Source organism: Lactuca serriola, chromosome 8 (assembly GCF_051521515.1).
Source record: "Lactuca serriola cultivar US96UC23 chromosome 8, Lser_US96UC23_V15, whole genome shotgun sequence".
NCBI classification, from domain to species: Eukaryota; Viridiplantae; Streptophyta; class Magnoliopsida; order Asterales; family Asteraceae; genus Lactuca; species Lactuca serriola.
Genome location: NC_136415.1, coordinates 307,261,466 through 307,278,206, shown reverse-complemented (window position 1 = coordinate 307,278,206; position 16,741 = coordinate 307,261,466). Strand labels below are relative to the sequence as shown.

General features: G+C 42.2%; 1 protein-coding gene across 1 annotated transcript in view; it reads left to right on the top strand.

Annotated features, from left to right (window-relative positions):
• LOC145068230 (uncharacterized) overlaps positions 1 to 8,790 on the top strand; it is a 64,375-nt gene extending 55,585 nt beyond the window's left edge. The window contains exon 3 of the mRNA XM_079015193.1: positions 8,680 to 8,790. Coding sequence (XP_078871319.1) covers positions 8,680 to 8,790 — 111 coding nt within the window. The remainder of the gene's footprint in view (positions 1 to 8,679) is intronic.
• Positions 8,791 to 16,741: the final 7,951 nt, after the last annotated feature.

Sequence of the window (16,741 nt, the reverse complement as noted above, 5' to 3'; positions counted from 1 at the left end):
GAACTTGGGTGATTGGCTGAGGTGGGGATTTACAAAATTAGACAGTGTCCCCTTGTCAGTTTTAGTTTCAGCACTGCATGTCACGACAATTTCCATTGTGGTGGAATACTGTCTAAGGCTGCAACTATATTGGGCAAGTATTTGACCTGGTTGTGCATGGTCCTTTTGGGTTGCCTTCACCATAGCAACTTGACAGAATGATTTATAATGAGAGAAGAAATATTATTAATATATTATGAGAATAATATAAGGAATAATAATATTATTATTTGATTAATATAAGTCATAATTAATTAGGAATTAATTTGGTGACTTAAAGAGATTAACTGAATAAAGGGGCATAAACTGTCAATTGTATGATAGTTGTACTTTGGGCTGTAATCCCTTAAGGATAATGGGTGGACGGTTTTAGGGCTTTGGATAGACCTAGAAATCGTCCAAGGCTTATCATAAGGTGGATTGGATTGCTTAGGGCCTAAGTTATCCAATTAGGGTTTAAGGGTGAAACCCTAGGAGCCTTACAAGTATAAATAGACTCAAGGGGTCAAGGAAATCGGCACTCTTGCCTTTGGAAGAACCCTGCCCGACTTCTAGCTCCCTTCTCTCTCTCTCTAATCATCCTCTTGCTAAGTTGGTGTTTGTAAGCCATTAGAGGAGTGACAATTGTGACTCTAAGCTCCAAGGACAAGAAGATTCAAGCAAGCAACTTAAGGTAATCTTCTAGATCTGTTTTCTTATGTTATTACCTAGATCTATTGTTCAAAAGTCTTGGATTCAATGCATGTTCAATTAGAGAAATCTAGATCCAAGCATTAGGGTTTATATGTGCACATAGGAATGTTCATATGGTTAAAACCCATCAGTGGTATCGGAGCCTTGATTGGTTTCTATTGAATTGATGCATTGGTTGCTTGTTTGTTGCTTGCAAAATTCAAATTTTCTCATTCTGCCTGATGAACTCGGCGAGTTCCATAGTGGACTCGGCGAGTAGGCCTCAACTCGGCAAGTCCATTGTGGTACTCGGCGAGTTCGAGCGTCAGAAAGAGCTAATTTCAGGATTTCTTGTTATTTATCTTTTGGATACTTACCTTAATCTTAATAGGTCAATATAAATCCGATTTTAAGATATATTTGAGTATATTCTTGACCTAATTGAAGATATTTATCAATTAATTAAATATTAATTTCCTTATGTGATAATTGATTAATTATTTTAATTAAATTGGTAAATTGTTTTGCAAGAAATAATTAAATAAATCAAATATGGATAATTATGTGATTAAATGTTAATTTGGATTATTTGTTATTTGATCCCCTATGTTTGAAAAGTTTAAAACTTGCCCTCAAGTTTTGAAATTTATGTTTTGTGATTAAAAGTTTAATTTAGACAATTTAAATTTCAAACCCTAGAATTTTACAAGTTTAAAATTCAACCTTATACTAATATAATATTACAAGATTAATATATATATATATATATATATATATATATATGTATAATTAAAAAAAAATGCTACTCTTACCGTTAGTAGGCCTCATTCACGAAGCCGATCTATAAGGTGGGTATAAGGTTGCAGCCTATAAAATAGCGCTTAATGGGTGTACACTAACACCCACCGCTTGCTTGATCGGTGGAAGGTCGTTAGCCAAACGGGTAGGATAGGGCAACTATATTTCCTCATTAAAAGTATAAAATTAAATACAAAGTAACTACATGTTTTTTCAAAATTCCCAATCCTAGCTACTTTAGGAAAAGTGAATTGATGCAATCCCATGAAATTACACTTTGCACCCTTGCTAAGAAGTTAGTAGAGCGTGTGTGGTTTACCGGCACACTAATTGGTCCCAAGCAAAGGTGGCAAAGGGTGATTCATTGTTTATCATAGTTCGATGGAGTGTGTGTGGTTTACCGGCACATCGAATAGGTGATTGTTACATTGAAGGCACCGTGTGAATTTGCATGGTAATTTACACCCACTTTGTGATCCTCGATATCCCAGTCACAAACGAGAGGGGCATATCGAGATTTAAACATGCGATTGAAAAGTTCAATGAATCTCATTAAAACCTAGGAATTCTCAATACATTTAGAACTTAAAGTTAGCTTTTCATGGTGGAGAATTAGTGAATCGTCATTCACTTACTCTCAAATTGTTTGCATGTTAGATTACGGCATCCCTTTTCTAATATGTAAATATTGTTGTTGGATCCTATCTCTAATTTTTTCTTATTGGGTGATAATTAGGGATTCGAATTCTAATCAATCTTTGTCCTTTCTATTTGTAGATGTCGAACGCGAACAACGCTGCTGCTAGCTCGTTCACATTGATGAGCCTTTGCCAAAAGGTGACTTTCGATGGGACAAACTTTAGCGAATGGATAAGATACATTCTCACAATTGCTCGCTACGAGGACAAGGAGTATGTCCTCGATGAGAAGCTCGAGAAGATCAACCCAGAAATTGCTACTCTGGCTGAAATGACTGCTTTTGAGACTCATGAACGTGATGCAACGAAGGTTCATTGCATCATGATAGCCACAATGAATGCTGAATTCCAAAAGTCCTACGAGGACATGTATCCGTACGAAATGCACCAAGACTTATTGGAGAGATACCATCAAAATGCGAGGCAGGAAAGTTACGAGATCTTCACTAACATGATCTCCGCCAAAATGGGTCATGGAGAATCTCTAACCGTGCACTTGCAAAAGATGCAAAGGTATGTCGATCGTCTTCGCAAGTTGAATGTTGACTTTGGGGAAGACTTGGCAATCGACATGGTGCTTCACTCCTTGCCTCCGTGTTACAATCAATTTAGGATGACCTACCACATGAACAAAGGAGGAGGTCACCCTAAGTAAGCTCCAAGGTCTTCTTAGGGTTGTTGAGAGCAACCTCAAGGACAAGTCTGTTGCACCCACTCCCAATCCACCCGCTACTCCTGTTTTGGCCATTGGGAAAGGAAGAGGCAAGAAGAGGAAGGCTCCGTCTAAGAGCTACCGCAAGGGAAAGTCCCGAGATGGTTCCTCTTCTAGTGGGAACAAAGTTGATCCTGCTAAGCCTAACCCTAACCCAAATGAGGCAGAGTGCCACCATTGCCACAAAATAGGGCATTGGAATAGAAGCTACCCAGACTACCTATAAGCCATCATGGAAGGAAAGATCAAGCCGTCTTTCGCAAGTATTTACACAATTAAATCTAATGATTCATCTCATGCTACTTCTTGGGTCCTTGATACCGGGTGTGGTTACCACATTTGTTCTGAATTGAAGGGACTAAGAAGAAATAGGGATGTGGAGCATGGAAGAATAAATCTAATCATGGGGAACAGAAGATCGTCGCCTGTGACCAAGATTGGAGTGTATTCTCTAGTGCTTAGGAATGGTTTATGTTTAGATTTGAATAATTGTTGCTATTCGCCAGAAATGGCAAGAAACATCATTTCATTTCATGGTTTATTTAGACACGGATTTAGATTTTCTTTTAATAATGAGAATGGTTCTATTTGTGCTTATCTAAATGGTATCTTATATTTTGAAGCAATACCATGTAATGGAATTTATGAAACTGTTATGATTGTAGACAACCTAGGAAATGATGTTTTATGCATGGATTCTTCCAAAAGTACGGATAAAGCATCCTTGTGGCATTGTCATATTGGACATGTCAACAAGAAGCGCATAGCCCAACTCCAAAAGGATGGAGTGTTGGAGTCATTCGACCTTAGGGAAGATGACACATGCGAGTCTTGTTTACTTGGAAAGATGACCAAGTCACCCTTCACTAGCACATGTGAAAGGGGTGAGGGTCTATTGGACCTCATACATACCGATGTATGTGGACCGTTTAGATCAACCACTAAGGATGGGAACCGCTTCTATGTGACTTTTACCGATGACTATAGTAGATATGGGTATATCTACTTAATCAAGAAAAAGTCAGAAACGTTTGAAAAGTTCAAAGAGTTCAAGAATGAAGTGGAGAATCAATTGGGCAGGAAAATCAAGATCCTTCGATCCGATCGAAGAGGAGAGTACCTAAGTCTTGAATTCCACGACTATCTCAAGGAGTGTGTAATAGTTTCACAATTGACTCCACCTAGGACACCGCAGTTGAATGGTGTGGCAGAAAGGTGTAATCGAACCTTGTTAGACATGGTCCGCTCTATGATGAGTCGTGCTTCACTACCTATCTCATTATGGGGGTATGCCTTAGAGACTGCCGCCCATATCCTTAACTGAGTCCCTACTAAGAAGGTTGCCAAAACACCTCATGAAATGTGGACAGGGAAGGCTCCCTCGTTAGCACATATCAAGGTTTGGGGTTGTGAGGCTTCCGTAAGATGAGATACTCACGACAAGCTCGAACCTCGTAGTGAGCGATGTATTTTCATCGGCTACCTGCGGAAATCCTTTGGATATCTCTTCTATAGACCGAAGGACAATGTTGTCTTTGTTGCGAGGAGAGGAGTTTTCCGAGAGCAAGAACTCATAAGCCAAGGAGATAGTGAGAGGCAAATCGAGCTTGAAGAGATTCAAGAGTCGATTGATGAAGGAACCTCTACCGCTGGCGCTCAACCCGAGGGGGAAACTCCAGTTGAACCGATTGACGAGTCATTACCTCTTAGACGTTTCGAAAGAGTTAGATTTCAACCCCAGTTTTATGGTTTTCATATTACTACCGAAGGGGACACGTATATTAGTGATGGTACACTAATAAATCTATATGAACCTAATAGCTATAAGGAAGCCATGGCAGGCCCGGAGTCTACGAAATGGAAAGAGGCAATGGACAGCGAGATCCAGTCCATGTATGACAACCAAGTTTGGAATTTGGTTCATAATGTTCCCGGACGTAAGACCGTTGGGTGCAAATGGATCTTCAAGAAGAAGACCGACGTGGATGGAAACGTACACACATATACGGCGCGATTGGTTGCGAAGGGCTTTACTCAAACTCCCGGAGTTGACTATGATGAGACCTTCTCACCAGTTGCGAAGACAAAATCTATTAGAGTGATGCTAGCAATTGCCGCATTTCATGATTATGAGATTTGGCAAATGGATGTCAAGACCGCTTTCCTTAATGGGAAGTTGGCTGAGGATGTTTACATGGCTCAGCCAGAGGGTTTTGTTGATCCGAAGCATCCAAATAGAGTGTGTAAGCTTGAGAAGTCCATTTATGGACTTAAGCAAGCTTCTCGCAGATGGAATCTTTGCTTCGATGAGAAAGTCAAAGAGTTTGGATTTGTACGAAGTGAAGATGAATCGTGTGTATATGTCAAAGCCAGTGGGAGTATAGTAAGCTTCCTCGTTTTGTATGTCGACGACATACTACTCATAGGAAACGACGTCCCGACTCTGAAGGAGGTTAAGTCCTGGCTCGGGAAGTGCTTCGCCATGAAGGACCTCGGAGAGGCTTCCTATATTCTGGGAATAAGGATAGTGAGAGAACGAAGTAAGAGACTAATAGGACTTAGTCAGAACACTTACTTAGATAACGTGATAAAACGTTTTTGTATGGAAAACTCGAAGAAGGTAGAATTACCGATACAAAGTAATGCCAAGTTGAGTAAGACTCAAAGTCCGAGTACCGAAACTGAAATAGCATAAATGAGTCGAGTACTATACGCTTCCACAGTTGGCTCAATCATGTATGCTATGACTTGTACTCACACTGATGTAGCCTTTGCTTTGAGCATGGTTGGTAGATATCAAGGGAACCCTGGAAGAGCCCATTGGATTGCGGTTAAGAACATCCTTAAGTACCTTCGGAGGACCAAAGAATGTTTTTTAGTCCTCGGAGGGAGTGATGACCAGAAGGTGAGAGGGTATAGTGACGCCAGTTTTCAGACCGACAGGGACAACTACCGTTCGCAGTCGGGCTTGGTCTTTACCCTGAATGGAGGAGCAGTAACTTGGAAAAGTTCCAAGCAGGAAACCGTAGCTGATTCAACGTGCGAATCAGAATACATTGCAGCGAGTGAATCGTCGAAGGAGGCAATATGGTTAAAGAACATCGTCGGTGATCTTGGAGTTCTACCTGCCATAAAGGAGCCCATGGAGATTTTCTGTGATAATGAAGGAGCGGTTGCCTTGACCAAGGAACCGAGCCCATGGAAATATCACTTTATTAGACATCGTGTAGAAGAAGGACAACTCGTGGTTAAAGGATATCATCAGAAGATAACCCAGCAGATCCGCTTACGAAGGGACTAAGCAGGGTTAAGCACTTGCAGCATGCTAGGAGTATTGGGCTGAAGGATGATATTAGTATAGATTAGATAGTATTAGAAACGTGTAATAGATAAATGTAATTAACATTTGATGATTAAATAAAAGAGTATTATTTATGAGTAATGTTACTATCTTATGTTAATTGTTTAACTATTGTTTCACTTTGCATGTTTTGACTTCCAGAATAATTGAGTTTATTAAGAATAATCGAATTATTCAAATTGTTCACAATCGTTCATATGTTGGAATTAGGTATGAATGAAGATTGTCATGAATTGGTGTGTAGATTGTCTAAATGGTATTAGACATAGCAAAAGGTTGCTGCAACGTTCATGAGTGCTTATGAACTAGTTTTGAGCATTGGAAAAAACTCGCGCTTGTTGGAATCACCTTATGGAATGTGATAAAAAGGGTGATCGCAAGACGATAATATCATATGGTCTTAAAACCTAGATATATGGTTTGCTATTTGTTAATTGGTTGTACATTGATAATGCGTAACCGCATCAGTAAATTGATGTTATAAAACGCATTGTTGTGTATAGTTGATTAATAAATAAGTAAATGCATATAAGTCGAAGTTTATCTGTTACTTTTATCCTAAGAGGGTAAAAGCGATATCTTGGCCGCTCAATGATTTGATTTGACTTATGTGCCAGGCCCGGTCAGAACTGAATTGATGTGTTCGATTAACTTCTATGTCGAATAAATCTGAGATCGAGAAACCAATTGCTGGACAAATTGATTCCATAGAATTGTCAGCATGATATCTAAACAGAGGACTGCACGATCACTTATCTAAAGGACAAGATTGATAAGATCCGAGTTTAACATCGTCTTTGAGAGCTACGATTGCTAATCAGATTATACTTGTACATATATTTACTAGACTTATCCAAGTGAGAGACTGTTGGAATAGTGTCTAAGGCTGCAACTATATTGGGCAAGTATTTGACCTGGTTGTGAATGGTCCTTTTGGGTTGCCTTCACCATAGCAACTTGACAGGATGATTTATAATGAGAAAGGAAATATTATTAATATATTATGAGAATAATTTAAGGAATAATAATATTATTATTTGATTAATATAAGTCATAAATTAATTAGGAATTAATTTGGTGACTTAAAGAGATTAACTGAATAAAGGGGCATAAACTGTCAATTGTATGATAGTTGTACTTTGGGCTGTAATCCCTTAAGGATAAGGGGTGGACGGTTTTAGGGCTTTGGATAGACCTAGAAATCGTCCAAGGCTTATCATAAGGGGGATTGGATTGCTTAGGTCCTAAGTTATCCAATTAGGGTTTAAGGGTGAAACCCTAGGAGCCTTACAAGTATAAATAGACCCAAGGGGTCAAGGAAATCGGCACTCTTGCCTTTGGAAGAACCCTGCCCGATTTCTAGCTCCCTTCTCTCTCTCTCTAATCATCCTCTTGCTAAGTTGGTGTTTGTAAGCCTATAGAGGAGTGACAATTGTGACTCTAAGCTCCAAGGACAAGAAGATTCAAGCAAGCAACTTAAGGTAATCTTCTAGATCTGTTTTTCTTATGTTATTACCTAGATCTATTATTCACAAGTCTTGGATTCAATTCATGTTCAATTAGAGAAACCTAGATCCAAGCATTAGGGTTTGTATGTGCACATAGGAATGTTCATATGGTTAAAACCCATCAGGTTGTACCCTATCTAATTATATAAACATGTACCTTTTTCCTTTCCCTATAAGGTTCTCAGTGTTTCGACCAACGTGTCTGCTATGTTTCGATAGTAATGTAAAAGCATTTAAGTTGTCAAGATAGAATATTGATGTTAATATCTTTAGTTGGTTCAGGTTTTACACGAAGGCATCTTTTACTTATAAGGAATTAAAAGATGAAATGATTTATAAGATATCAAGCATGAATATGAATTTGATATCTCAGAACTAAAACACTTAGTTCAATATGGATCTTGTAGGGAATTGGAAATAGAAGTATAATACAAGTACAACTTGTAGCAGGATAATGTGAAATTGAGTGGTTATTTTTCAAAATGTAAGAAATACATGTCGATTGTATAGGTGTATTAAGTAGATAGAGATTGTAAAACTTGACCTTAAACAGGTCTACAATACACCATAATACTGGGAAAAACATCGACATTAAAATGACCTACCGAAAATGAAATTTTCTCGGTCGAATTGAAAAGCATGAAAAATAATTGTAAGACATATCTAAACACTTAGAAAATAAATAAAATAGTAAACAAAGGGCGAGTAGAGTATGATCTACTTCCTACTAGATCTGGCTCTGGGTTTGGCTAACTGGCGCTCTATTTCAAATATGCACCTATCTTGTACAGCATGATGTTCTCATAATCGTTGCACTTCGTCTTGCAAAGCCTTTAGTTCTCCCTACAAGAAATTTGTACGATCCCTTGTTGCGTTATGATTGTCTTCCAGGTTGCGAAGAAGAACAACATTGACACCAGTGGTAGCCTCAATCTGCACCATTCGGTTGATGATAGCTCTTCCATGTTTTGTTGCGAGAAACGCAACGAACCAGAACATTAATTGCTCTGTCTACTAGACCTCCAGCTTCTAGATTGTAGAAGCTTCGGTCTCCTTGATAGGGGGAATTTTGACCTTGTTCATGACTCCATCTGTCTTGGTTTATGGCCCACAGAGGCATCGGGCCTTTAAAGTTCTGACGAGGGTTAGGGTTCTAAGCAACTGGAGGTGGATTATATGCTTCTAATCCGGAATCGTCGTCTTCGAGAATGTCCTCAGCAAAATCATCTTCTAGGGGAATTACAGGCTCATCTTCTAGTTCGGCACCGAACCATCCAGCATTCCCTTGATTAGGAAAGTACGGATCTCCGGGAGGATGGAATCGATCCATTGTTATCTAAGCGAGAATAGGGATATAAGAATTATGTAATATAATTAGTAACGGTAATAAGCAAATAAAAGTTTCTATGAAAGGAAACTTATAGTTAAGATATAATGAATTCTATACGGTATAACTCCTACTAAGTCCTTTTATTAAGACATAGTGTATACTAATTATATACAACACGGGTTGAATAGACCTTCGAATAAGTGATCCTACTCTAAGTCCACATCCAAACAAGGAAAAGGAAATAAAGCTTAGACCACTCATTCTGAGTCTATACCACCTTCATCATATATAACCATAGTGCATGCACTTAGTACTTATAGAACTATCAGCAAAGGTCCTTTCTTTTCATGTAGTTTGTGTAACATCCGGGTTTGCAGGTATGCTATTTTAAATATATTTTTAGACGACTTGGTGCCTCAACTCATCTAGTAGGGTAGGGATCCTTTGACACGTTTAGCGATAAGAATCGGCAAGTCGGGTATCTGAATCGACGAGTCGGTGCTGACAATGAAAACCCTAATTCCCCGGGTTTGGAGCCTATTTAAAGGCCATTATGGCCTTCATATGCGGCAAATACACCCTTGAGAAACCCTAGAGAGTAGAGAGACCTTGTAGAGCAAGAGGAGAGCTAATTCATCATTCTTCGGTGTGTTTTTGCAAAGGGAAGGAAGGATTTTGGGCTAGGCTGACTTGTGGGACTCAAATCTACCATCATTTCATTCAGAGTTGTTGTGGGAGGTATGGATTCATGCCTATCTTCATTTGAGTAATAGATTTCATGAATCTAGGGTTTCTTCTCTTCATTTTTGGTAGAGATCTAGTGTTTGTGATGTCCCTTGTGACAATATTATCAGATCTGGAACTTGAGAGGTCCAGAGAGTCCATATCCTTCAGCTTTATGCAATCCTTATTGAGTTTTGGAACCTAGGTTATCATATTAAGGGTTATTTTGGCATATAGAGATGATTTCATGATGCATGGACCTAAAGTTCGAACCTTTACATAACTTTTGGGTTCTAGGAGGCCAGATCTATAGGTTGGTGAAGCAGATCTGACCTCAGAGGGTCAATTGAGCATGAGCATGGGGGAAACTCATCGAGTCCATTGGTAGACTCGACGAGTTGGACCAAGTTTCCCGCGATTTGTGACCAATGGTGACCCGTTGAGTTAGGTGAGTGACTCAGTGAGTCGAGTGAGACCTTGGGAAGGAATCTGAATACGTGTATGGACTCTCCGAGTAGTCGCATGAACTCGACGAGTCTGGTCAGTGTGGACTGTTGACTTCAGTTGACTTTTAGGGTTTAGTCAACCAGTGGACCTTTGGACCAGTAGAGGGTTATAATGGTCTTTTACCCTTCTAGAAGTTATATTAAGAGACTTATTTAGCCTTTGAGAGTCGATTTTGATTTAGAGTAATTTATTTATGTGATTAGGCGGAGGCTAGATCAGTATTTCGAGTTCGAGACAGTTTGAGATTTCCCGAGGTGAGTCATCTTACTATACTTTACCTACAGTGGTAATTTGAGTTATGTGATAGAGTATCTTGCATGTTTTTGTATGATGTGATTTCTATGTGATTTGTGATATGTATGATTCTGACTTCAGAGAGTTAGGACCAGAGGGTCCACAGAGTTATGGGACTGGAGGGTCCCACTGAGACACATTGACCAGAGGGTCATATAGAGTTATAGCTTCGAGTGCCCAATATGTGTTGTATGTGGTATTTTGGGGAACTCACTAAGCATTTATGCTTACCGTGTTATGTGTTATGTGTTTTAGGTGCTAGTGAGGATCGCGGGAAGACGCCAGCATGATTTGTACATAATGGTAGGAGATTATGTTTTTTTTTTTTGAGATTCTGGGATATGTTTATTTGTGATGACAGTTGATAATATGAGATTAGGAAATATTATATAATTTTTATTGTGTTGAAAAATGAAAAAAAAAATTGTTCTGGAAATTCTAGTTGTTACAAGATGGTATCAGAGCCTTGGTTTCAGGGACTCAGATGCACCTTCGGGCGTATCTGAACTCAAACCGAGGATTTGAGAAAATTTTCACAATAAAACAAATTTTTTTTTCTAAAAGAGTAAAAGGTTTTGAAACGAGTCGAACAGAGCAGTGTGTACGATCAGTCAGCGCCCGAACGGTGGTTTCCCAAAATACCCTTACATTATGTGTTATAAGATACGATATGCTATGTTATGCATGCTAGAGTAGTCTAGGTATTCATATTAAGACTAGAGTAGCCTGATTGTGATGCCTTATCCTAGGAGATTACTGCTATTATGAGATGCTTGAGAGTGAGTAGGTAGCAGCGAGGAGCTTACGAGAGGTCTGTTGGAGAGTAGCTTATGCATAGCAAGATTAGAGTACTTATGATATGGGATCCTAGGAGGAGGACTTCGGGTGAATATTGATGCGGTGTGTAAGGTAGTATAGGGCCCGTACTACCGAAGACACCGGATCAGTGCATAATCCAAGTAAGAATCCTTAGGGTACAAGGGAGCAAGTAGGGTTGAGTTATCGAGTATGAGTACACTCAAGCGAGTCTCTGATATTTTTTTGTTGTATTCCAGACACATCATGGTGAGTACGCGCCACACTCCAGAGAGCAGTGGTGTCAGCGATGAGGAGATCTGCAGGATGATTCATGAGGAGGTGGTTGCGGCCATACGAGCTGACATACCGGAGATGTTTGGGTCTATCAAGACCATGTTGATATAGACTTTTGATGAGCGGTATGCTGCTCTTACTGATGTTGCTGTTGCTGCGGCCACCACAGCCGTCGTTGCTGCCAGGCCACAGGGAGGCGACTCATTGCTGTACTGAGAGTTCAGCAACACGAAGCCACCAGAGTTTGATGGCACGCAGGCTTCGATAGCCACGATGAGGTGGATTTCTGACATTGAGGAGTGCTTCTACACGTGTTCATGTTCGGAGCATCTGAGGGTACGGTTCACGCTGAACCAGCTTCACTTGGGAGCGAAGGACTGGTCAAAGTTTGTAACAGCGCACTTCACTTCGGCAGAGCTTGCTGCGGTCACCTGGGAGAGGTTCGCCGCCATGTTTCGTGATGAGTATGTTCCCCCGATTGAAAGGGAACGGTCGGCCTAGGAGTTCTTGTCCCTCAAGCAAGGAACTAAGTCTGTTACTGTGATCACCGGGATGTTTCACGAGAGGGCGATGTTTTCCCTGAGCATGTATCTTCTGAGCAGGCACGCATGAGTCGATATCTGAGTATTTTGAGGAGAGACATTCACGAGTTCGTGGTGAACTCAACATACCAAAAATTTGCCGAGCTCCAGGAAAATTCTCGGAAGAGGGAGATTGAGCTTGACACATAGGCCAGGGAGGAGGCGGAGTCTCAGGGGAGATATCAACGACCGACACAGTCCCAGCCGGCAGCCAAGCGGGCAAAGGCACCGATTCGAGATCAGGGAACCAGAAGGGCCGCACTTGTGGCAAGTTCGGAAAGAGCCATGAGGGGATTTGTCGAGCGGGTTCTTGCTACAAGTGTGGCAAGGAGGGGCATATGGCTAAGGATTGCCCCAAGGGATTTGCAGTGTGCTTCCACTGCAACCAGAACGGCTATTGGAAGGCCGGGTGTCCACAGTTGTGGGGGTCAGCACAGGGAGCACCTCAAGGATCTGCCCTTGCTGTCGTACGAGCTACCGAGATTCGACTAGCGAAGGCCGAAGCACCGAAGGCTCGCGGGAGAGCCTTCCAGTTGACAGCGGAGGAGGTCCATGCAGCGCCCTACATCGAGGCTGGTATATATTCTTTTATTTTTTCTGAGTTTGAGTAATTGTGCTTATATTGTGATATGCTTAGGTACTTTTCTTGTGAATTATGTACCTGCTCTGGTGTTATTTGACTCGGGTGCGAGTCGATCTTTCATATCATTAGCATTTAGTCAGCACATTAGTATTCGACGAGAGGCATTGAGTCGGCCTCTAAGAGTTTCTATAGCCGACGAGCGAGCAGTATATGCGACTGATGTGATTTGAGAATGTGTGCTCGAGATCTTCGTTGTTGAGTTCCCGATAGATCTAGTACCGATTGCGATGGGAGATGTTTGTATTATTGTGGGCATGGATTGGTTGAGTCGATTCGGAGCTGTTATAGATTGTGAGCGTCAGTTGGTGACTATATGAGACACTAGTAGGGGAGTGCTCACAGTGTACGGAGAGGTCACTAGAACCGGATCAGCTTTCTGTTCTGCCGCTTGAGCGAGGCAGAGTTTAAAGCAAGGTTTTATAGGTTTCTTGGCGTATGTCATGGATACACGGGTTGGTAGTGATAGACCGAGTTCTGATTCAGAGGTGTCGATAGTGTGTGAGTTTGCAGATGTTTTTACCGAGGAGTTTTTGGGTGTGCCTCCAGAGAGGCAAGTGGAGTTTTAGATTTACCTAATGTCGGGTGCGACGCCGATAGCCAAGGCACCCTATCACCTTGCACCGCCAGAGATGCATAAGTTATCCTCTCAGCTTCAGGAGCTGCTGGGGAAGGGATTTATCAGACCGAGTAGCTCGCCATGGGGAGCCCCAACCCTTTTTGTGAAGAAAAATGGTGGTTCACACCGGATGTGCATCGATTACCAGGAGTTGAACAAGTTGACGGTCAAGAACTGTTATCCACTACCAAGGATCGATGATCTATTCGATTACTTATAGGGAGCGTCTTGGTTTTCCAAGATCGAAGTGAGGTATGGATATCATCAGATGAGGGTGCGAGAGGAGGATATCCATAAGACAGCTTTTAGAACTTGTTACGGTCATTACGAGTTCGTGGTGATGCCTTTCGGGCTCACCAATCCACTGGTGGCATTCATGGACCTCATGAACAAGGTGTGCAGGCCGATGTTGGATCGTTCGGTGATCGTGTTCATTGACGATAGTCTCATATATTCGAAGTCCAGGGAGCAGCACGAAGAGCATCTAAGAGGGGTTCTTGGAGTACTGAGATCAGCGAGGCTTTATGCCAAATTCTCGAAGAGTGATTTCTGGTTACAAGAGGTCAGTTCTTAGGACACCTCGTTAACCAGAATGGGATATTGGTCGATCCGACCAATATTGAGGTTGTTATGAGTTGGGAGGTGCCGAGATCCCCCATCGAGATCAGAAGTTTTCTGGGGTTGGCCGGTTACTACAGGAGATTTATCAAGGATTTCTCTAACATTGTTGTTCCTCTCACCAGACTGACCCGGAAGGGCGTGGATTTTGTGTGCGGTCCAGAGCAGCAGACCTCCTTCAAGACTCTTCGGCAGAGATTGTGTGAAGCCCTAGTGTTAACCCTTCCTGAGGGGATGGAGGATTCCGTGGTGTACTGCGATGCGTCTATATCTGGGATGGGTGCAGTATTGATGCAGAGGGGTCATATGATAGCATATGCATCGAGGCAGCTGAAGCCTCATGAGGCAAGGTATCCCACCCACAATTTGGAACTGAGGGCAGTGGTGTTTGCCCTCAAGATCTGATGACATTATTTGTATAGGGTTCGGTGTACCATATACACGGACCACAAGAGTTTGAAATATATGATGGATCGGCCCAACCTGAACATGCGTCAGAAGAGATGGTTGGACGTGGTGAAGGATTATGACTGTGAGATCCTGTACCACCCGGTCAAGGCTAATGTTGTAGCCAATGCTCTGAGTCGCAGGGCGGAGTGTGTCTCGATACGAGATATATGTATGAGGATGATGGTGATGACCCCGATATTGGATACCATCCGTGAGGCCCAGGACGAAGCGGTGCGGCCGAAGAACTGCAAGAGGGAGAGGGTGATGGGGAAGGTGTCTGAGTTTGTCACTGATAGTCGAGGACTGGTGATCTACCAGGGGTGGATTTGGGTGCCCTACACAGGCAGGGCTTGTGGTACTCTTATGGAGGAGGCACACAGATCGAGATTCTCAATCCATCCCGGGGCCACTAAGAGGTATTTGGACCTGAAGAAAGATTATCGGTGGCCTTGTATGAAGAGGGATGTTGCATGGGTTGTTGAGAGGTGTTTGACCTGTTGGCAGTCAAGGCAGAGCACCAACGTCCACACGGTCTTTTGCAGCCGCTAAAGATTCCCCAGTAGAAGTGGGAACAGATCACTATGGATTTTATCACTAAGATACCGAGGACCACACATGGAGTGGATGCAATATGGGTGATTATGGATCGATTGACGAACAGTGCTCACTTCCTCGCTATTAATGAGAGCCCTTCTGCGAAAAAGTTGGCGGAGATTTATGTGAGGGAGGTGATATCTCGGCACGGGGTGCCGATCTCGATTGTGTCCGATCAAGACGTGCGATTTACTTCCAGGTTTTAGAAGAGATTTCATGAGGAATTGGGCACGCTCCTACATTTTAGTATGACATATCACCTACAAACATATGGACAGAGCGAGCGGACGATTCAGACGCTCGAAGATATGCTGCGAGCGTGTGTCTTAGATTTCGGAGGGAGTTGGGACACGTACTTACCCCTAGCTAAGTTTTCTTATAACAACAGCCACCACTCGAGCATTGGTATGTCTCCTTTTGAGCTCCTGTATGGGAGGAGGTGTTGTACACCCATCTGTTGGGAAGAGGTGGGGCATAGAGTTATGGGTGGCACTGAGATAGTGTTGAAGACGACCGAGCAGATTCAGCAGGTCCGACAGAAATTGCAGACAGCCTAGAGCCGCTAGCAGAGTTACACTGACAAACTGAGATCCAAGCTTGAGCTCCAGGTTGGGGATTTTGTGCTTCTGAAGGTTTCCCCATGGAAAGGGGTAATCCGGTTTAGGAAGCGGGGAAAGTTGGGGCCTCGATATATTGGGCCTTTCAGAGTGACCGCCAGGGTAGGCAAGGTAGCTTACTGTTTGGAGCTACCTGCAGAGTTGAGTCAGATCCATGATACCTTCCATGTATGTCAGTTAAGAATATGTATTGCCGATGAGACGGATGAAGTGACATTGGAGGATATTCAGGTGGATGCGAGCCTGAACTACGTTGAGAGGCCGATCGCGATCTTGGATCGAAAGGTCAAGGTTCTAAGGAACAAGAAGGTGCCTTTGGTTCAGGTCCAGTGGAAGCATTTTAGAGGATCTTAGTTGACCTGGGAGACAGAGTCGGATATGCGGGGGCAGCATCTAGAGTTATTTTCGGTCGAAGACTTCGAGGGCGAAGTCTAATGCTAGTGGGGAGAATTGTAACCTCCAGGTTTACGGGTATGCCATTTTAAATATTTATTTTCTAGGATTTTTGGAGGGACTCGACAAGTTTGTGCCTTAACTCATCGAGTAGGGTTGGGATCCTTTGATGCGTTTAGCGATCGGACTCGGCGAGTCAGGTATCTGACACGATGAGTCGGTGCTGACGAAGAAAACCCTAATTCCCCGGGTTTGGAGCCTCTTTAAAGGCCCTTATGGCCTTCATTTGCGGCCACTAAACCCCTAAGAAACCCTAGAGAGCAGAAAGAGAGATTGTAGAGCAAGAGGAGGGCTAATTCATCATTCTTTGGTGTGTTTTTGAAAAGGGAAGGAAGGATTTCGAGCTAGGCTGACTTGTGGGACTCAAATCTACCATCATTTCGTTCAGAGTTGTTGTGGGAGGTATGGATTCATGTCTATCTTCATTTGAGTAAT